At 36.1% G+C, this 22196-nt stretch overlaps 7 protein-coding genes across 12 annotated transcripts; 3 read left to right on the top strand and 4 right to left on the bottom strand.

Annotated features, from left to right (window-relative positions):
• Nucleotides 1-1644: 1644 nt before the first annotated feature.
• LOC108039650 (protein midgut expression 1) lies at nt 1645-4775 on the top strand. 2 transcript variants are annotated; one of them, XM_044461563.1, is made up of 2 exons: nt 1645-1814; nt 4499-4775. In XM_044461563.1, exons 1-2 carry the CDS (start codon nt 1762-1764, stop codon nt 4695-4697), a joined length of 252 nt encoding a protein of 83 aa, XP_044317498.1. In that variant the 5' UTR covers nt 1645-1761; the 3' UTR covers nt 4698-4775. The 2 variants fall into 2 exon arrangements, with proteins under 2 accessions (XP_044317498.1, XP_044317497.1); XM_044461562.1 differs by lacking the exon at nt 1645-1814 and adding an exon at nt 3807-3967.
• Nucleotides 4776-4974: 199 nt separating this feature from the next.
• LOC108039658 lies at nt 4975-6192 on the top strand. Its single transcript, XM_017116733.2, is given in 2 exon segments — nt 4975-5610; nt 5613-6192. Coding segments are annotated over 2 exon segments (336 nt in total). The 5' UTR covers nt 4975-5447; the 3' UTR covers nt 5786-6192.
• Nucleotides 6193-12793: 6601 nt separating this feature from the next.
• On the bottom strand, nt 12794-15108 carry LOC108044196 (peptide methionine sulfoxide reductase). Of its 5 annotated transcripts, none has more exons than XM_017123096.2 (4): nt 14883-15108; nt 13646-13839; nt 13262-13522; nt 12794-13201 (listed from the first exon to the last, which is right to left on the bottom strand). In XM_017123096.2, the coding sequence occupies exons 1-4, from the start codon at nt 14994-14996 to the stop codon at nt 12967-12969; spliced, it is 804 nt and encodes a 267-aa protein (XP_016978585.2). In that variant the 5' UTR covers nt 14997-15108; the 3' UTR covers nt 12794-12966. The 5 variants fall into 5 exon arrangements, with proteins under 5 accessions (XP_016978585.2, XP_016978587.2, XP_016978588.1 ...); XM_017123098.2 differs by having other exon boundaries at nt 13658-13839; XM_017123099.1 differs by lacking the exon at nt 14883-15108 and adding an exon at nt 14338-14382.
• Nucleotides 15109-15198: 90 nt separating this feature from the next.
• Nucleotides 15199-16361, bottom strand: LOC108044197 (gonadal protein gdl). Its single transcript, XM_017123102.2, has 3 exons — nt 16097-16361; nt 15748-16042; nt 15199-15439 (listed from the first exon to the last, which is right to left on the bottom strand). Exons 1-3 carry the CDS (start codon nt 16240-16242, stop codon nt 15296-15298), a joined length of 585 nt encoding a protein of 194 aa, XP_016978591.1. The 5' UTR covers nt 16243-16361; the 3' UTR covers nt 15199-15295.
• Nucleotides 16144-16467, bottom strand: LOC108044199 (gonadal protein gdl-ORF39). The gene is made up of 2 exons (XM_017123104.2): nt 16304-16467; nt 16144-16247 (listed from the first exon to the last, which is right to left on the bottom strand). Exon 1 carries the CDS (start codon nt 16428-16430, stop codon nt 16311-16313), a length of 120 nt encoding a protein of 39 aa, XP_016978593.2. The 5' UTR covers nt 16431-16467; the 3' UTR covers nt 16144-16247; nt 16304-16310.
• On the bottom strand, nt 16467-16919 carry LOC108044198 (protein Z600). The gene has a single exon (XM_017123103.1). It carries the CDS (start codon nt 16845-16847, stop codon nt 16578-16580), a length of 270 nt encoding a protein of 89 aa, XP_016978592.1. The 5' UTR covers nt 16848-16919; the 3' UTR covers nt 16467-16577.
• A 992-nt stretch (nt 16920-17911) lies between these two features.
• LOC108044200 (MAPK regulated corepressor interacting protein 2) lies at nt 17912-21425 on the top strand. Its single transcript, XM_017123105.2, has 4 exons — nt 17912-18336; nt 18559-18652; nt 19956-20074; nt 20493-21425. The coding sequence occupies exons 1-4, from the start codon at nt 18285-18287 to the stop codon at nt 20750-20752; spliced, it is 525 nt and encodes a 174-aa protein (XP_016978594.1). The 5' UTR covers nt 17912-18284; the 3' UTR covers nt 20753-21425.
• The last annotated feature ends 771 nt before the right edge of the window (nt 21426-22196 follow it).

Below are 22196 nucleotides of genomic sequence, written 5' to 3'. Positions count from 1 at the left end.
TAGCAATTTTTTTTGTTTCTTTATTTCTCCATATTCGTTTTTTTCTTTTAGGTTAGCATTATAGACTTTAAGCTATTTCTTTTGACTTTTCTTATAAGATTTTGTATAGATTTTCTTTTTAAAAACTCACCACACTTATGTCCATCCACCGACGAAAGCGCTTTCCTCGTTGACGATGGCTAAATAAGGTTGAATAAGGGAAACACACTCACAGAGACATATATATTTTGTAAATCAGGAATTAAATAAAAAGCGGAATGTACAGCCCGTGAAGACCTTCTGATGGCATCAGCACTACCTTCTCCGGGATATGAATAGGAATTTATCCCCAAACCACACTTTCACCGAACAAAATAAAATCAAATTTTTTTTTCTCTACTTTTGACGAACGAACACTTATTACATAACTTAAACTGAATTTTAAACCTAAACTTCCCGCTTATCCGTGGCGAGTACTCCGATAACCCTTCCGACCGGGATTTGGCCGAAACGGCGAGGATTTTCTTGGCCTAAGTATGGTCTTTCTAACTCCCCGAGAATTACTTTTAAAAGCACAGACCGTAGCCGCGACGTCGCATGCGCACTCCGAGCAAAGAGAAACTGATAAATCGGTTCGATCGAACCTGTGTTTAGTTCGCCTCGATTAAACGGCTCGATGGTCAGACGGCGCCTAGCTCACTTTTCTGGCTTATGAAATTTGGGGCTGACACACCGGATAATGGGGATGATTAAAGATGGAAATATGAATAGACACTTCGTTTCGCCCTTCCTTGTGCGCTGTTGTTCCGAGTTGAATATCTGGCGTGGAGGTTGCTCGCTCGTTATGTGAACTGCGCGGGCGCCCGTTCGTCTCGATCGAACTCGCCTTTATTTTACTTTGCCGCCTTCGAACATCAATCCAACGGTGGCCCTTTTTATGAGGCTTAAAGCCAAATTGTTTAACTCCTTCCCTTCGGCACTAAAGTGAGATCACTCGCGTGTACTTTCGAATTTTAATTTAGTCACTGCGAATTCTCGACTTCACTCTGCTGCTGCCAAACGGAAAAAAAGAACACGCCGCCGGAAAAGTGGCGGTAACCCCAGATCGAATTCAGGGTGAATGCGGAGACAGTTGACACTTGCCACTGTTGCTCTCTCGCGGCTATCCTACCGATATCTACTAGTCTCTTATCAACTCTAGTGGCAACGCAATACCTTCTCTCCAACATCCAACAGATGGCGCTAGAAAAGTATCTTTTTTTCCGAGCAAGCGCTACAATACTAATGGAAAAGTAACCTTGTTGTTTGTCGTGCTTAAATAATTATTTTCAAGTTTATCCTGAAATAGGTTATCCGGTTTTTGTGCCATAACGTTGTAAAATGGTATTTAATGGGTTATAAAAATACTTTTTATCACTTTTGTACTTAAATTAAATGTAGTCTTTTATTTTGTCCGAAGGATCCATCAAGAAATCACTCCCAAGTGACGCCTACAAGGAATTCCCGTACAGAAAAAAAAAGAAGCTTTTTTTCTGATTCCTCTCTTCTGATCGAATTAATCATAACTTAATCTTTATCAGTTTCTCTCTATGTTCATCAATGCGATGAAAGCTTTCCATAACAGTCGCCACAAAAGAGGAAAATTGCACTGAAATAGGAGCCAGTTATTCTTTTGGGTTGGTCAAGAACACAACGAAATTTGGGAGCACGTTTATTGGAGTCCTTTTCGGGAAGATAACATATAAGCCACATACACCAACTTAATCCACGACTGCCATCATCATGTGCAACGCTCTCTGTGAATGCCTCAAATGTCCTGGCAAAGTTATTTGCTGGTAAGTTTTGTCAGTTATTGTTATTATACCCTTGCAGAGGGTATTATAATTTTGGTCAAAAGTGTGCAACGCAGTGAAGGAGACATCTCCGACCCTATAAAGTATATATATTCTTGATCAGGATCACCTCCTGAGTTGATATAGCCATGTCCGTCTGTCCGTCTGTCCGTCTGTCCGTCTGTCTGTCCGTCTGTCTGTTTCTACGCGAACTAGTCTCTCAGTTTTAAAGATATCGAATTGAAACTTTGCACACACCCTTCTTTCCTTTGCACGCAGTATATAAGTCGGAACGGCCGGGATCGGCCGACTATATCCTATAGCTGCCATATAACTGATTGATCGGAAATGCCATAACTCTGCTGTTTGTTAAGTTAGGAAGTTGGGACTCTCTATGGGTATTATATTTGGCCAATCAATCCGACGTACCAAATTTCATAAGGATCGGCCGACTATATCCTATAGCTGCTATATAACTGATTGATCGGAAATGCCATAACTTTGGTGTTTGTAAAGTTAGGAAGTTGGGATTTTCTATGGGTTTTATATTTGGCCAATTAATCCGACCTACCAAATTTCATAAGGATCGGCCGACTATATCTTATAGCTGCCATATAACTGATTGATCGGAAATGCCATAACTTTGGTGTTTGTTAAGTTAGGAAGTTGGGATTTTCTATGGGTTTTATTTTTGCCCAATCAATCCGACATATCAAATTTCATAAGGATCGGCCGACTATATTCTATAGCTGCCATATACATAACTGAACGATTGGAAATGCCATAACTTTGGTGTTTTTAAAGTTGGGAAGTTGGGATTTTTTATGAGTATTAAGAATGCATCATATGAATAATTTTGGAGAATATAATTTGAAGAATATTCTGCAAGGGTATTTCAACTTCGGCTCCGCCCGAAGTTAGCTTTCCTTTCTTGTTACCATATGTGATGGTACATCCGGAGACCAAATTTGATAAGGATAAAGCAGGACCGTTAAGGCATGACTAATATTGCCAATTAGAAAGCGGATTGGTTTGTAATATAGAAACCACGTTTAATGTTTTTTCAAAATATCTTTTCACATTTTTTCAAATGATATGGATAGGGTAGTTTACAAATTCCACTTCAACAATAGCTTCTTAGTACATTACCACTTCATTAAGTTATTGACAGCTTTCTATTATCAGCTAATAGGTCTTTTCGGGAGAGATTACCAAATCCCCATTCCGGTTCTTTAGTTTTCGAGTTGGGGAGCAATCAAAGAAAGTTTCTATCAGAGTTTTTTCAGAGATAACAATTATATTACTTCCCGCTCAGTAATACTTTAAAAATAGAAAACTGTTGTGTGCGGAAAGAACCCAATGTTGATTTTTGTCTTTAATCAATCTGAAAAGTATGCCCCATATCTTTTCCCGACTGAAATCATTTGTCTTTGTCACGGCTGTCCCCTTACACCAGTATATTATGATCATCTACCTTTGCGACCCTAATCAAATTCCGTGTTTTTGAGAAATATTTCGTAGCTAAAATCTTATGTGGAGGTACTATGTGCTGGAATCGTCGATTAGTTTTAACTATTGTGGTTATTGTCGCGATTACAATACTTTTCTTTTTATTATTCCACATATACGATAGCTATTATGATACATCCCCCTACACCCGAGACGAGAGAAATATTTAGTTTCAAAATTGTCAAAAAACATGTGCTGGAATTTTCGAAATGCAATTATTTTCTGTGCTATATTGGCGGTTTTAAGAATTGCCGTTGTCATTTATTTCGTCCTGAGATGGCGGGATGGTCAAATTACCAGATCCAAATGATGGTTAATGATACCCCGTTTATAAAGAGTGTAAGCTCTATTTTTTTAATATTCCTCTCCCACTGTTTTCCCTGGCGTCGTGTTAATTATAACCGACTCGTTATCAGTTTATTGTTTTTTTTCGCCCGATATGATTAAAGCTTTCAATACCTGTCGACCCGAAATGCGGTCGATGGCAGTTTCACCCCTTCAGTCGAGAATTTGTGTTGGTCAACAACGCATCGAGAACCGGGAATCGTAACAACTCACCCACTTATCATATATTAACCCACGACTGTCACCACCATGTGCAACGCTCTCTGTGAATGCCTCAAATGCCCCGGCAAAGTGGTTTGCTGGTAAGTTTCCATCGGTTCCTGACTCATTGATCACCATAGATACAAACCTTTGTGGAATATCTTGACCAGAAGGGAAAAATTGACAAAGCTATGAATAGACATCGGATTACAAGCAAAAAAAGGTTCCAAACATTTAATTCCATGCTAAAATTTATTATGTTTTATTGAAGTATAATTAAATTAAAGCTTAGTCTATTTTTGATTTAATAACAACATTCAAAGGGACTGCTTAGTTTGCATGCGAAGCTATAATTCCCAAAAGGTTCTAGTGGTGACCCTTTCGATTATCCAATCAAAGTTCGCTTTGGGATCGGCTTTTTATATAAATCGATATATACATACAAAACAAAACACAAAAAAGAGATTTAGTTTCTTAATGATTGTATTAAAATTTTGAACCGACGATGTGCTATGATATTACAACGGGATTACTTTGTCTTAAACCTCTTTTGTGACGCCTTTAATATTTTGTTTTAGACAGTTCCGATTTATATTCACAAGTTTTCTAATTCGAACTCCATATCTTTACAGTTGCTGTTCGTGCGCCTGCAAGATGCTTCTGAGCATCGTGTTTTCTGCGCTTCTGATGGTCGTCGTTATCGGCCTGATTGTCTACTTCACTGTATACTATCACAAGGATAAGACTACTGACGAAGTGCGGAATCAGGTCGCTCAAATGACGCCCATTGTGAAGCGCAGTATACGCGACTACTTCAATAAGGAGTACTGATCTGAGGACATGAATTTATACTATAAGCTACATTAATAATAATAACTCCGTGAAATCGAAACGAACCCAAAACCAAAACTGTCCAATTCATTATTTAATCTTATCAAGTCGGATGCACGTTATGGGATTTTGTTTTCTTATCTAACGAGTCAACTGAATGAGCAATTTGTGCGTTTTTAAAAGGGTTGGGTATTACCGGTTGTTCATAGAAATATGGCAAATAATGTGATTCATTGTGTGCGCTATTTTATTTTTTATTTAACTCGAAACAAAGTGTAAAGAAGAATGGGATTAATATATATATAAGTAAAAGGAATACATCATTTTTTATTAAAGTTTTAGTGAAGCTTAAAATGGTCAAGTGTTATCAAACCATATTTAAAATAAACATATAAATGTTTAAGTTTCAAAAACATAGTTAAAGTAGGAATATCAATTTGTAAATTTGCTGGAGAAACTGGTAACTCTAGTCATTAAAATTTGAAATATCCTTAGCAGAACTATGGGAGTTCGAGTTTACATAGGATGGTGTAAAGATGAGGGTTTACCAGCAGGGAAGCCCCTCATTACCGCTCCAGCTGTTTTTCCTAGTTTTATGTATACCATAGCCTAGGATCAGGTAGCCAGGAACCTCGTCGAGGGTTGAAAAGTGGCCAAGGTCTGGTGGTCCGGGCAATTGCATTTTAAACTCGTCCCCTGACTGGCTTCAATCACTTTCGGGCTCAGTTGTTCGCCAGCATCAGGTTCACAATGACCTCCGACTCCACGCTGTATTTCACCGCCGTCGAAGAAATGTTCAAGGAAGTGTTAACAATAGAGGACGACGACTTGATTCCTGGGAACGAGGAGGTATCCGAAACTCCGAAACGGTGTGTGCGGTTGCGCCAGCAAAAGTTGTTCGCAAATGACTCGAGTATTTTGTGATCAGCCGCCGATCTCCGAGGATCGAATCCGCAATAGATCTGAAAGTGGATTTATCGCCAGGCAGGCGAAAGGAGCTTCGGGGTGAGCAAATCCTTCGGCTGCGCAAGGATCGAGCGGAAAAGGAACGACAAAAGCCCCAGAGACGTCTAACCTTGAGGATATAAAGTCACCGATCGATCGAGTTATCGTTTTTCCAATCAAGTGCTTCCCTGTTGTATGCTTTACTTTAAGATTTATGTTTAAGTACTCCTAAATATGCTATGGTTACGAATAGCATATCGCCGATGAGTTCGGCTATGTGATTTTTAGTTCCATTTGCTGTGCCATTAATAAAAATAACGTTATTGATCAAATCAAACGTGTTTTCGTAAAGCAAAAGTGCAGTCGTGTATTTTTGATCTGTGGTATTGTGAAAAAAGGAATTTATTTTATTTTATTTCATTTATTTATTTTTCTTAATACCTTTTCAAAAATATTAAAATATATTTTTAGTTACAAATACTTTTCAGTCCCTAAAATGTTCGCACTTGGGTAAACCCCATCGACAATATCCTTTTACGATTAGATTGAAGGCTGTAAGGAATTACTTTTCTGTACTGGATGTCTTAAAATTTGTTAGGGTTACTTACCTGGCAATCCTCTTCTTTCGCGATAGCATGACTGCACTTCCTGAAGGCAATAGTTTAAATCTGTGTGGTAACAGGTTCCATCAGTAGCACAGTGGACATCGTTTGTGTGATCACATGTAGTTGGGCATTCGATACCGTGCCCCAAATGAACCAAGGCTTAAATGGCTCACTGTTAAATACACATCCAAAATTATATTTCTTGAACTCACCAAGTAGAAAAATAATGATGCTCTGGAATCTCATGTCTGCGTTAAGTTCCCTAGACTTGATATTGGACTAAGTAGTTTTAGCTAGATTTCTTATTGAAGTACCGAGTACTTTTAGCTCAAATGAGGTCTTTAAATATTTAAACACACCAATTTATGCAGGCAGGCGTTTTTTTTATATTCTCTAAATCGACAGCTATTGCATAAATATAAGGTATGCAAAATTATATATAGTATATATGAAACATATACTAAAATACTAAGTACTGTTAGCTCAAATAATGCTTTTAAATATTTTAACTACTAATTTATGAACGGAGTCGTTTCTTTTACATTTAAGAAAAATGTAGCAAAATGTTTCTATTAATATGAACTTGAAACAATAATGATAAAAGTGGAAGGGATGGCAAATTACAAGAATATCCAAATCGTAAAATTATGCTGATTAAAACAAATACATACATATGTAAGCATTCATAACAAATTTAATTTATGGAGTATCACAAAAAATATTTTATTATATTATTATTACACTAAGCTCACCAAATCTTTAAGATTATTCATCCTGTGGTAAAGCTTAAATTCGAATGGTTTATGCGGCTCGAGGTCCGTACATTAAGTTTGAGTTTCTAGCCATTTTGATCAAAATGTCTTAGCTATTCCTAATGATTCTATTGCTTTGTAGCGTAGATTCTTGCGGAAAGTTAATATTTCAATAATATTATATTTAACTCTTTTGTGGAAAACACATTGCTGAAAACTAGTTTTTCCAAGGTATTTGCATGCTCTAAGACAAGTGAGTAATGTTCCGAGTTACTGGATCTAAAAGTTTTCAGCTTCTGAAAAGTTGGCCATTTTGGAGTAATAGTACAATTTGTAAGCTCGAGCTCCGCTATTCCGAAATTTGGAATGACTCTGTAAAACGTTTGATTTGACATCTACTTAAATTTTCAAATCTTTAAGAACGAAGTTTCTTTAGTTTCACAGATCATACAAATCAATTGGAATTCTAGTGGGAAAAAAAAGTGACAAATATTCTAGGTTGCGAAATTTACGAATTTGTAAAGAATTTTCAACACTTGCAGAATAGTGGGTAAGTTCCAAGCCGTGCAAATATTTTATTTTCCTCAGAAAACTAAAGATTTCGTCGCTCACGGGACACTCTACCCACAATCTTACTGATCTCAGTGATTTCAAATTGCCTAAAAAGGTCTTGACTTTATGGCAGTTTGTCTCGTTTATACCCATGCAGATGCTTTGCAAATTGGTACAATGCTGCTCAATTAATCTCATCATATCATCATCTAAAAAGTAAAATCTCTCCACAACACGAAGAACTTTTGATCCACAAAGCGGCAAAATAAGTTTCCAAGGCTTGAAGTGAAATGAGGTAGGAACGTCATTATACCGATCTCGAGCGTGATAAATAAAAGCCTCTCTAAGAACTGGATGAGTCAGGGCCAATTGACATTTTTCTTGATCGCCCAGCATGCCGAATATTATATCCAAAATCTCTGGAGGCAAATCCAATATATTTCTGGACATTTCCATTTCCTCAACTGTATTTTTGCCTAACTGTGGATCTTTTGCTGAAATAAAAAAATTTATCAACATTATTAAAAAGGAAAGAGGCAATTTTTAATTATTAAATTTCAGAAAACTACGAAATAACAAATATTAATATTTAAATACTGTGAAGACTGAACAATATAGCTGATAAGAAATTAAATTTCAGAAAACTACGAAATAACAAATATTAATATTGAAATACTGTGAAGTCTGAACACTATAACTGATAAGAAATTAAATTTAAGAAAACTACGAAATAACAAATATTAATATTGAAATACTGTGAAGACTGAACACTATAGCTGATAAGAAAATAGGCTGACTCATAAAATAAGTTTATGTGACAAGAATCCCGATCGCACTTTTTGTGGACTTTAATAACGTAAAATAAATGCACTTATTTCCAGATTTATTTTATCAATGAGAGACAATTTTATTTTAATTTGTTCAATGGCAAAAAAACGATGTTTAATACTTCTTAACTGTAAACGAATTAAGCAAGCAAATATCCGCTAAAACCGCTAATGTTGTTTAGCTTTATAGCTTTCTCGTTAGTTTTATTTTTTATATTTTCTCACTTTTGGAGCATAATTTTATAGAACCATTTAAGTTAAAAAATTGTTTAGAATAAATTTAAGTGTTACGTTTTCAACAAAATCACAAATGACCAATACTAGCTGACTATATTGTTTATAAAAATAGTATTTTTCTAATAAATTTATAATGCTTACGTTTTAGCTAATGCACAAACCTCAGCCACAAATGATGTAGATAACGTGTAGAGAGAAAATATTTATGAAATATATATTTTTTTATAATTAACTTTAAACCAAGTTTGTAGGGAGATAATTGCAACACAATAAAGTATAAATATTCTATACGACTTAAAAGTCATGTCCGTCAACCTGGATTAAACTTTACCAAAAGTCTTATTAACGAAAAAATTTTTTTTAGTACTATTCTTTCTTTTTTTTAGGGAATTTTCATTTTAAATTGTGTAGATTTTCGTGTATATCTCTAAAAACTGGTTGACTGTATTGTATAAGCTGCCAATTGAAAACAAAAACAAATAGAGAATATATAATATATGTATTTACTTTTGTTATACTAAACTTATTTTGTATACTTTTTTATAGTTTTAAAATATAGGAACGATCGAATTTTGTTTGTAAAATCGACATAACTTCATTGTTATTTAACATACAAATACAAATATATGAAGTAGTTTTATATAATATTCAATTTGTTTATAGATGCTTTCCTTATGGTTCAAATGTATTTCCTGCAGATAATAATAAATTAAATCTAACGATTACTTCTACTAGTCTAGCTTATAATTTATTTATGTTTTCCTTTAAAGTTTTGACGAAGACAAACTATTTCTTATCTTTACTACTTTTGCCAAGCAGGTTAATGATCTTTAATTGCTTTGACTACCTTAAGGCTTTCTTTGCCATTTCAGTGCTAACGTTTTCTTTCAACTTAAAGATTAAGTAAGTTTAGCCTTCCGCCGTATCTTTAACATTGTACCCTTGGCAGGGTAACACAGCTTAGCAACGATTAAAACTAATTATGAAGCGCAAGCCACTTGAAATCGGTGTATAATCCCAAAAAGGATTACCAGGGGCCTTTGTAAAGTGCACTTGTCAAGAGTTAATTACATATTATAAAGCGTAATTATTGGTAAAGAATATCATTATTGCATTTTTTAAATCGATCAGCTAACATTCTTTTTTAACAGTTTAAATGTGCCGTTTAAAATTTAACATATAAGATAAATAATTTAAAAAGCATTCGGATCTATGTACGATTGTGGAGGTCACGATGCTTAAAGATTCTCTTAATTAACAGCAGACGAATCTTATCTGCAATAATGTCACTCGGAATTTTTAGGAATTTCTTGATAAAACATGTATTAATTAATATGTTATTTTAAATATTTGTTTTATATTTATAACAAGTTTGAACTGGTTTCCATGAATGAATATTATAGTAAATATTTTGTTTATTAGTTTTGTAACTCAAGGTACATTTGGTTAAGTAAAATTACATTTATAATATTTTTTAAGAATACTTCCACTAGACATTATACATTAACTTATACTCATAAAGGTTCTTTCTTGCAATAATAATAATTAACAGTGGATCCTTATCTGGATCATGACTTTGAATTTGCAAATTCTTTTAATCACAGTTTAAAATTATTTTAGAAAAAAACCCATCTTATATTCCAAACAAAATGATTTGCAAATATGATGGGTGCCTTTCAGTGTTATTATTGCAAATCACCTCGATTACACAGATGTGTATAAAGGAAGCCCCAATGACCTTTCCCTTTTCCCTGTGGGATCGTAAAATCTTGTGCAACATCTTTTTTTTCGACTCATTGATACGATTAGTACGCCTCCCATTGCCTTCCTCTTTTCCCATCCAATAAACTATTTATTATCAACTTGTGCGACCAATACAAAGAAAGCTAGATCGTCGCCGTCGACATGTTTGGATGATTTGTACTTGTTGTAGTTGTTGTTATTATGTCTAGCGTGTCTGACGAAGGCGGCTCTTCTTCTTCGCAAGGCGAACGTATTACGGAAAATCTTGTAAAATTCGCTATAGCTAAAGTATCCAGTATTTTTATTTAAGATTTGGTCAGTTGATGGGGATGGGCCTTATCTACATACTGTCAAAAAATCTATTTAATAGTCCGATTAGGAACCCCTTAAATCGCACTTGATTGTCACTCCTCATGGGATCCTTCGATTTTAATGATTTTTGAAAAATCAGATACTTCAGCCAGAGGCCTACCAGCTGACATGATTTAAGCCCATTCCATGCACTCTTTCATATAGAAAAGATTTAGCAAAAAACATTTTAAATCTTTCATTCACTGTAAACAAAAAATGCCTTGCTATTTTCGCCCGTTTGCTTTGACTTATCGCCAAACACGCGTTGAACCGGCTTGCGTTGGAGTGAAAAAGACGGGGCGAAGGGGAGCCATGGGGATAGAGATCGCTCTCTAGAGAGTGAGAGCGTGTATTGTTATAGCTTTCTGAAATGAGAGGGCTGAGTGGGGGAAGAGGGGGAAAGAGAGAGTGGGGACAACATGTGCTCTCCTCTAATCAAAAAACAACAAAGAGCGGTCAAATCTGACGAAATTTGGGTTGAAGGCCTGGATACATAGTATAAATGGATCTACATTTATATAAAGATGGGGAAAGATGGTTAACCATAAAGGAAGTACGACTAATATTTATACAAAATATTCCCAGGTACGGGGAAAACTATAAAGCCTCGGTCTCTATTAAATATTATTATTATTATATTTTGTTCAGTTACTCCTTTAAACAACTTATTTTTGACCTGACAAAAATACTTTAATACCCATTTAATGGTTACCGGCTATAGAAATATTGGGGTTTTAACTGTATATTATAAATCATAGCTTATCTATTTTGTTAATATATTTTTTAAATGCAGTCAGCGAAAAGATATAGAGAAGTTCCGCCATGGGCTTAACATTTTAACATAATCAAATAATCAAAATTCTTGTTCAGTTACTCCTTTAAAAAACTTTTTTTTGACCTGACAAAAATACTTTAATACACATTTAATGGTTATGATATTTTTACTTTTAATTTACTTATCAAATCAGTTTTCTCACTATAAAAAGACTCTTACTTGATTCACTGGTATTCTTTATTTCCTTAATCAAATGCAAATTATCTAAAAATATGAATTTTTAATAAGTCCTTAAATTGTTTTCATTGCTGATCTAATGGAACTAGCTAAATATACAAACCACTTGAAGTATTTCCCCTTATCAGATCTTTGCTAATGAGTAAGTGCATTTCTTTCTATTTTCGATCAATTAATGCTAGTCACTCCCGTCGGAAATTTATGGGCTCTCAAATTATTGATTAAGAACTAAGCTACTGATAGTTTTCACAATCTATAGACGTGAACAAATTCAATGAAGCACCTCTCAAATTACAATCATTTTAACTTTCTTTGTGTGGCTATATGTTTGATACTTATGTACATACAGCGAAACTATTGCGAAAGTCTTGGGGTCAGTCACTTTAGCGTCCTTGGATAAAAGATATTTATTGCTTTGCCATTTTTAGAAGATGGTGTCTTCGCCATTCCTAAATTAAGATTCCTGTAAAAAATATTTTAGCTTGAAATAATTCTGCGATTGTTTTCTTAAATACGTACTTTTATATAAGCAGACCCATATATTAATAATATAAAAGTCTTAGATTATCTATAACCAAAACCAAGCTAAATTCCACCAGTTTTCCGATCAGGTCTTGTCTTGACAGCAATGCAAACTCATTAAAGTTGAATAAACAGATGACGAAGCGAATATGTTATCAGAGTGTTTACTGCAGATAAAGCAGGATCCTGTACAGGAACTTATTATGACTTGCAAGCTGTTTATCACCCCAGATTATTAAGTCAGATATCTAGGCTCTTGTTTTTGTTATTTCGGCACATGACGAGGATCAAGTAAAATAATTTTCGTATACGTAATACTTAACGAAGACCCGCAACCGTATTTGCGAAAGATTTCGTATTAGTCAGATGCAGGCAACGAATTTAATATAGGTCCAAGAATTCATTGCTTTAATTTAAGGATTCAAAAATAAGGGGCTATGGCTCAAATGCAGCAAAGTTCACTTTGCAAAATGATAAACAATAATAACGCAGTATGTTTTGGATTAGTCAAAACTACAGCCTTTACTCAGCCCAAGAACAAGTCCATAAATTTAGTTTGAGATACATTTTATTATTATAATAATATATATACGCTTTTTATATATTTTAGTTACTTTCCTAAGTCTACATAATACACAATCTGTTTTAAACAAGCAAACTATTTATAAAGTTACCCCCCTAGGTGTACGATCTACGCTTAACATCTATGCACATTCGGCCATGTCAGCAGTAAAGACCCTGACCCTCGTTTTGCTCCACGTGGTAGTTGCAGTACTGGCGCTGGGTGGGCGTAAGACCCATGGTCTCGGCCTCCGCCTTGAACTGTTCGATGCCTCCGACTCCGGCCAGATAGCCATTGAGTTTGGTGGCCACATAGCTGGTCTGCAACAGTTTGGGGCTGAGGTTCAGCGAGGATGCGAGGTCCTTGTGACCCTGCAATCTGTACTTTTGGTGGTACCTATAGGGAAAGAGAAGATTGTAACATCCAGGGATCAAGATTTATGCTAATTAAACCTACGCCTCGGCTGGGTAAAAGTTCTCCTTAGACGCAATCTCCGTGGTTATGACCTCTGGAGCACGACGCTCTTGTTCCTCCAACTTGGAGGCCTGTGCGATCTGCCTCTGCTCCTCATCGTGGAACAAAATCAAGGAGGCATACTGTCGCTTAATGGGCGTGGTCAGTCCATATTCATGGTTGTTCCAGAACAAATCCAGCAGCTCCTTGAAGCTAATGATGGTGGGATCATAGTCGATTTCCAGCACCTCCGTGTGATCGCCCCTGTTGAGATTCGTGGTTAGTACCGGATCCGAAAGGTTTATGGGATGGGGAACATATGGGGATGTCGAAGGGAAAAGAAATGTACATGTTAGGATGATCAATGCTCTCGATCCGCTATCTTACATTTTACGGTACGTTGGCAAATCCGAGCTGCCGCCGGCATATCCCACGGTGGTTCTCAAGACCCCACGGGTAGCTCCATATAGAGATTCCGCGCCCCAAAAACAACCCATGCCAAAAGTGGCCGTGGCTTTTGGAATATCCACATAGTGAACCGGCGAAATACTCAGTTCCTTCTGTTCATTGCGAACGGTGCTCTGGAAGAAGAAGAAGAGTAGGGGTATGAGCAACAGTTTCACCGGATTTTTATATCTTTAGATACATTGTTCGTTTTTAGGGCGCACCAGGAAACAAAAAGGTCAATCCGTAACCATAGCCCGGCAAGCAGCGCATTTTATTGCGAAAAAACTTTAATAATAAGCGTTTTTTTTGGTTTAAAATACAAATTTTATGGGCTACGTTCGGCGTCTGATGTCGTCAGCAAAATAATGCACTCTTTACAACACTCTCTCTGGTTTTGTTCTCTTCGCCTTGCAATTGCAGCTGTTGAACAGCTGATTTAACAGACTCTCACTCTCGCACAAACAATTGCAAAATCAATTTTAAAATCAAGGTCAATGGAAAAACTGCTTAAAAGAAAGTAAAAGTCGTTGTTTGATGGGGGTTATATTTTAAATTATTAGAAGCAATTAAAAGGCGATATTTAACACAGTTCAACTTATTTAAACACCTTCATTTACGCTGATAAAACTTGCCTTGAAATTACGAAACAATCGCGAAAACATTGCGTGCAAACGGCTCAACTGTTGGGAAGCAACTAAACGTGGCCAAAACAAATCAAATTCCTATAGCCAACAAAAAGGTGAGAGCATAAACTTTAATTATTCTGAACATTAGATGACGGAAACTGGCTTTTAATGACTAAGCACATGAAACATCCAAAAATTGGCTACCCGACCTTGTAAGGGTTCAAAAAACTTTAAGCGGCTTGAATTCGTAATAGTACAACTAAGAAATAGTACAATAACTAAGATCCATTAAAAAGAACGTGAATAAATCAATCACAATTACAGGTTTCAAAAACGTTTACTAATCGCAGGGTATATTAGAATTAGTTTAAAATATGTTCACCATTTAATCAAAAGTAATTAATAAAAACTTGATTGCAATGATACAATAGGAAATGGGTTAAAAAAATTAATCACTTTATATAGGACATTAGTTTTAAAAATTTTGTGTAACAGGCACGTATTAAAAAAGGACATTAAAGATGTCACAAGTTCTATGATGAGTTACTCACCAGATCCTTGAGCTCAGGATGCGAGACAGTTGGGGTAATAGTCAGAGACATGGTTTTCACTACTTTTTTTTTTTTAATGTGCTGCTTCTGAATTCGAAAGCAAAACTGATGCATCTGCAGACTCGCCGCTCCAATTTATAGGGCCGCCTCTCCGCTTTCTACGGGAAAAATGGAGAGCCGCGCTATCTTTATCAATTCTCCCGCTCTTCTGGCGGCCCCGTTTCTTTCTCCCTCTCACAATTCTTCGCTGATTAAAACTGCGCAGCGCTACAGGTTTCTTTTGGTGTGGACCCACAATGGAAGTTCGCACAGCTGGGACATTTGATCAGGGTTAATAATTTAATTGCCTTAAATATTCTAATTTAAACAAGTCAAGTGCAGTCTTTTGTGGGCTCCGGATTTATAATTAGTGGTTATTTGTTGGGCTCGTATTTCAATCGACTCAGACGCAAAATGAAGTCCAGCAGGAACATTTGTATTTTTATCTCTTTGGGATTCTCGGTCACATAAAAACCGGGAACGCCGGCCTTTTGGAGTGTGGATTGTTGGTCGTTAACCTGGGTACATGGAAGAAATAAGTTGAAAGATTAGTATTTAATAGATTAGATCATCTAGCAAGTACTTCATTTGAGTTAAGAATAACACTTATTTCAAATAATTTAAAAAATAAATTTAACATTACTTTAAGGTTAAAATTCGAATAAAAATATTGCATGGCGGTAGATAAGCAAAAGTATGAGTCCGTAAAGAGGTGGACTAATAATTTTTGACTTTTAACTGGAATTCAGTTTAATTCAATTTTATGAAGATTGCATTAGAATAAGAGAAAATAGAGCCTTTGAAACTATAAAAGTCAAAACGGCACCTTTTGATCTAGTATTTCAATAATCTTCTTGTCCGATTCTAGTAGTTTCTTCGTGTGCTTGATTTTCATCAGTCCCAAAATGTGGTGAAGCTCCTCGGGATCCTTGATTTTGCTTCTCCACTCGGTCACCTCAATTTCATACTCGTTTTCCACCTGCATTCGCATTTTAATCAAATGTCTTTCGGTTTCGTGTTGCAATTCCATTAAGGCTTTAACTATCACAAATATCCCCTCATTCAGCACACAGTTAGCGAGTTCGGTGAGTAAGTCATAAGAAATACGTGTCTGTAGGTTTCTGCAATAAATAATGATTTTAAAATCTTAAATACAATTTAAATTATGGACTTACTCTGGAAGTTCTGAGTGATAAGAGCGTAGTTGGTCGACAAGAAAATATATTTTTCGCTGTAGAAATTCTGGCGTCGGCTGCTGATGTTCTACTAAAGGTTCACTGCTGTTGGAATTTCCCTCGCTGGCTGCCGTAATGTCCGTCATCTTAATTAGTTGGTTTTTTTTATATATATTTGCACTAATTCGTGTAATATTTCTAGTTTATTTGGTTTTTAATGATGTTTTGTGCATCCGCACTCTAAATTCGCCGCTTCGCCGCACGCACAGCTGTTCGCCAGAGCTGCCAGATAGACCAGCACCATTGTGACCACAAGCAAGTTGGTTGCCCACATTATCGATAGTTAGGAAAAGGCACGCAACGTTGGATATTTGAATTTTATATTTATACTTTATTATAAGAGAGTGATGAAAAATATATTTGACTTGTTCGATTTGAAATCAAAGCTGCTTATGACTAAGGTGATTACATCGGGGCATGACTAGAAGTTCAAAGATTTGCGAGCCTTGATGAAGTGTTTGTCCGTCTCGTAAGTGTACATGCGATTAAGTTTGTTTTTGCGACGTTTCTTGAGCTCGGTTTGAAACTTTCCGGGTCCACCGCTGCTGGGGGTGGCGGGCACCAGTCCATACTTCTTGCTGTCCAGGGAATAACACTCCCGGTTGCCCAATTCCCTTTGCTCCTTAGGGGTTTCCACAATTTTCAGGCTGTTCAGGCGCTGGAGCAGTTGGTTGGTTTCGGCGGTCGACATGACGATTTCTTGGGTGATCGGGAAGTTAAAGTTAATGTGAAGCTCGACGTTGCTGGATTGCTACTGACTTCCTTTGCCCCTCGACCCTCTTTATATCCAGTCAATGTGTGTGCAATTTCTCAAAGGTCATAAATATTTTTGCGGAAAATATTGCTTATCCGTTTCCCGCATCTGTCATTTTATGGCTCTACCTGCTCGCAATTAAATTTTCCACTTAAAATTCTTGCTAATCCCTTTTTAATGCGTTCGGTATTACGCACAGGTAGCAAAAACTACTACTTTTTGGGTAATCAGTGTCAGACTGCCGCCATAAAGTCCGTCTTTACATATAAGCAGTAGCATGGACTTAGATTTGAAAAATTTCCCAATTCAAAGAATATTTCCAAAGATTGTAGGCAATATTCTGAATTCTTTGAATTTATTTTACAATTTTTAACTTACACGTTTGATATAGTAAACTTTTGAAAACGTTTACGACGACAGGACATAAGAAACTTTTAATTTATATTGTAAAATATATTCTATAACTCGAAGTCTTAAGAACTCGAATTTAAATAAAAAAGTTCTTCATATATTTGTACATTATTAATGACATAACAAATAAGAACACTTTCAAAATTGTAATTCTTATAATAATTAATTTAATATGGACGGAATTCAATTTAAGATTTTACTTTTAAACGTACTTAGTCTCTAATCACATTTTAAGCCCTTTAAAAATCGCGCGCAGGTAAATGTAATTTATGTCCCTGAGGAGTGTGTACACACTGGCAGTAACATATGGTAAGCCTACACGTGTAATCGGTTGAATAGTTTATGCGGAAAGCGATTTCATGTCTAAGATAGTTAAATATCTGAAATTTTACAATTTGAATGATTGTTCTTATAAAAATACATTGAGTATTGATAAAAAAAATTAAATACATACTTCTACTTCGCAAATGAAAACGCTATATATGATTTTCAGCAATCAGATTTTGTAACTAATCAAACATCGCGTACTTTCTCGCATGAACAAGTTAACATATGGCGCTTAGCGGGTGTTTCTCTTAACATTTCGTTATGCGATTTGAATGGAGCATTGCATTGGAGCTTCGTCCGCCGCACAGAACGTTATCGTTATAAAACACACGCATTTTCCAGGAGCAATCAAGTGCGGTGTCGGTGAATTAAATTGAAATTAAATCAATTGATACGACAGCGGTGAAATCGAAGAGCGCGGAATCATCGTCGCTTTAACTAGAGTGTATTGTGTAACTTTTCAAGACGATGACAGACCAAAAGGAGGCGACGCGGGGAAGGGTGCCACTGATCATATGATTGCACAAAGCGGAAAAAACCTAAAAACATAGCAAACATTCATTTCGTTGCCAGAAAAGAAAACATTACGAAAATCGAAAGGACAATATTGCCCTGGTATTTTCTCCACTTTCCATCATGTACACAATCAACAAGGGACCCAGCAAAATCGTTGCTAAAACGCGTCGCGGTGAGTGCATATAATAATAACAATAATGGTTAATAATGGTACAATAGACCCTTTAAGAGAGCTTTTTGCCCAGCTGTTATGTCACAATTTTTCTCTTTTTCTGCCGCCCCCACTCTCCGGTTCTCTCTTGCTCTCTCTTGCTCTGTTAACTTTTTGTTTTGCCGGCGTTTTCCACTGTAAATAATTTTATTATATTTTCATCATAATTTTTTTTCATCCCAGGCCTGGCACAAAATTTTGAAAAATTCGAAAGCATCAAGGAGAGCGGCCGGAAGAATGCCAGTTTCGATCTGAACAGTCCCGAGGAGCACAAAAAGTAAGAATCTTGGGTGCTTATGCAAACAGCCAGCACATGGTGAAAATGTGGAAAGCGAGGGAAAAGTGGCGGAGAGGGGGACTCGAGACCCTCGTCTTATCTCTGACATTTTATCGCAAGAATCCGTGGCGACCTAGCACCGTAATGCTAATTGCTATTGCTCCCAGGCGCATATATGTATACTCTCCCTAGGAGACCCAAGGGAAACACGTGGGTCAGGCGTCGGTTATCGGCTCCACTTTAATTTAAATGCCCCGGAGGCATTGACTTTTCCACGACCGTTACGTCACGACTTCAACGGAACTTCTCGGGTATACTTAGCCAAAGTCTACGCTAAAAAAATCGGAAAGTCTTGTAATTATTTGTTGGGTCGATAGAATTGTGCTTATACACATAAACAGCTAAAAAGTGAACACTTTTTACCGAAGATTCTCTATGAAGAATATAGATTTTTTTGCTCGTTAATAGTTTTAAATTATTTTGACCATAGATAAGGCTTTATAATATGTTATATCTGACCGTTACATCACAACTTTAAACATAGCAATAACGCTTTCCACTTTTGCCAGTTAATAAGTTTATTTTTTTTTTTAAGACCATGATTTTTTCATGTATTCCACCTTTAGTATTGCATTTTAGATTAGCTCATCTTAAAAATTTTTTGTTTTAAATTGAATGCTCAATGATTGGGACTTTATAAGCAGCTAACACTTTCGAAGATCTCTTATCAAAATTAATAAACTACAAATTCTTGAAATATTATAAAGGTCTTGCTAGCTATCTCTCACTGTAGATAGCTTATCAGTAGCAATTTTTTAACCCCATATTAACAAGAAAATTCTTTATTTATATAGAAAAGTCTACTGCAGTCTGTTTTATTAATGCATTTAAAAACATTTTTAGAAATAAAATAGTTAATGGAATAATTAATATTATATAAATTAGGAACATAATTTATGATAGCCCATTATTATAAAGACAAATTATTTTAATAAATTTTTCGCTTATTTATTAAATACATTTATTTATTCAAAGGGCTGCAGCTGTCTTTTAAATCAAATATTATATGTTATCGCAATCGTGAACTAAAAGCAGTGCATTCGCGCTTTCTACGAATTCTAGAACTGAGTATCATGTTGTCGAACCCAGATTCCCCCACCTCTGCCTCATTTTCCTTAAGTGATTTATTTTTAAAGTCCACATGTTTGAGGAGAGTTGTGTGATTTGCATAAGTGGGCTGTTGTTGAAATTCAGAGGCATTGTTATTACAATCGAATAACCCTTTATTTCGTTTTGAAAACAGTATACCGCGTCCGGTGTTTCAACAGAGCTTCTCCTCCAAGCGGATAACGCCGACCAAACTGATCGAGGATGAGGTGATAACGCCGCAGCATGAGGAAATTATACGTTACATAAATGACTGTGAGTATTATGATTTAAATTCTCGAAGTCGAAACTCCAAAAGCAAATATATTAAGTTTATTTTACTGATTTTAAAATAATGTACTTGACTTAATATATATTTTACTTTACTTTATATATACTAATATGATTAACGCAACTGAATACTAATTTCGAATTAATTTACTTAATCGTCAACAAAAGAACGAAACATGATTCGAATTAACTTACCTAATTTATTTGATCCATTTTTAGGACAATTTTATTGTTATTTCTTGTTTATTTTAACTTAAAAAAATTAAACCAGTTTCATATTTAGCTTTGAAAAATAAATTTTTTGAGGCCGAGTCGCTAAATATACAACACAAATGTGCTCAAGTTAGATATCTGCTTTAAAGACTTTTCCGTTAATAAATAAAAAAAATATCCTTCTTGACAGCCTGGAACATGCTGGTAGCGCAAAATCCCTACGACTCGAGCTCATCCGCCAAGCCCGCCGAGAAACCGGTGGCGGATGCCAACAACAACAGCGCCGCCAGCCCGGTGGAGAGCATCATGGCGAACACACCTGTGCCCGCATCCTCGACAGCGACCGTTTGGGTGGAGCCGCCGAGCCCGGCGCTGCAGGACTTCAAGCCCTTCGACCTGGAGTCGTGGTGGGGCCGTCGCCTCTTCCAGAACATTACCAAGAGCCTCTAAAATGGATATTCGGGCCGTGAGAGACAGAGCCTGCTCTTTGGTAATTCCTAGCTAGCTAGTGCTTCCTTTTGTACTTGTACGTTCGACTGGACATAGGCAAAATCACACTAGATATATCTATAGACGAGACGAGAAACTTGCGTAGATTTCGGTTAGTGGCTAAGTAATTATCACTTTGGACTTTAGCGGTTAGGCAGCCTCTGATGTGGCAAGGCATGCTTTAGTCTCTTGTTGTTTTATAAGTGTGTAAATGAGGTAAATTAGGAGTCGTCGCCGTTGGCCAATGTAAATACTACCTTCGATTTCTGATTTGCACTTAAGAATGTGTTATAGAGCTGTAAGAAACGTATCATCTGGTTTTGCTTGCCAGTTTTTAAAATCAACACTCTTGTGAATTGTATAAAACGATAAGGTTCGAATTGACATCAAATTTTGCAAATCCATTTTGGTCTCACTCATTTTTGTAATTGCTGATTTAACTCTTAACAATTGCCTGTATATATATTAAAAAAAAATGATTTTCTTTTGTGGACCATAGTTAAGATTTAGGAATATCCAAAGTAGGAAATGGTTGAGCCGATTCCTCGCCACTGGCATGCATGTATTTAGTTTCTCACTCTAGATCGTTTTATGTTTAGCATAAATAAAAAATTCAGCCTGTTGCAAAATATTATTAATTTATTTTTTTTACAAATTTTGGGAGTCATAATAATATTAATTAATATATTTTTTTGTAAAGAGTGTTTTTTTTAGAGGTATAAAACTTTAAATTTCAATAAAACAACGATGGATTATTCGATTGACATGAATTTTTTTTATTCAAAAGAAAATCTTGTGGCATTACATTTTAAATATGATTTCTGGCATATGACAGCCACGGCTGGCTCGGATGTAGTCCAATCTGGACGTCCAATTTTCGATGACTTTTTCCAACATTTGTGGCCGTATATCGGCAATAACACGGCTAATGTTGTCTTCCAAATGGTCAAGCGTTTGTGGCTTATCCGAATAGACCAATGACTTTACATAGCCCCACAGAAAGTAGTCTAGCGGTGTTAAATCACAAGATCTTGGAGGCCAATTCACAGGTCCAAAACGTGAAATTAGGCGGTCACCAAACGTGTCTTTCAATAAATCGATTGTGGCACAAGCTGTGTACAGCTCCTGGAAATCATGGCTTTTCAATTCAGGAATGAAAAAGTTAGTAATCATGGCTCTATACCGATCACCATTGACTGTACCGTTATGGCCATCATCATTTTGGTAGAAGTATGGACCAATGATTCCACCAGCCCATAAAGCGCACCAAACAGTCAGTTTTTCAGGATGTAACGGTGTTTTGAGATACACTTGAGGGTTATCTTCACTCAAAATGCGGCAGTTTTGTTTGTTGACGTAGCCATTAAACCAGAAGTGCGCTTCATCGCTAAACAAAATTCGCTTA

Source organism: Drosophila rhopaloa, unplaced genomic scaffold (genome assembly GCF_018152115.1).
Source record: "Drosophila rhopaloa isolate 14029-0021.01 unplaced genomic scaffold, ASM1815211v1 contig_47, whole genome shotgun sequence".
NCBI classification, from domain to species: Eukaryota; Metazoa; Arthropoda; class Insecta; order Diptera; family Drosophilidae; genus Drosophila; species Drosophila rhopaloa.
Note: the sequence above shows the minus strand (reverse complement) of the source record. Positions and strands in the feature narration are given on the sequence as shown.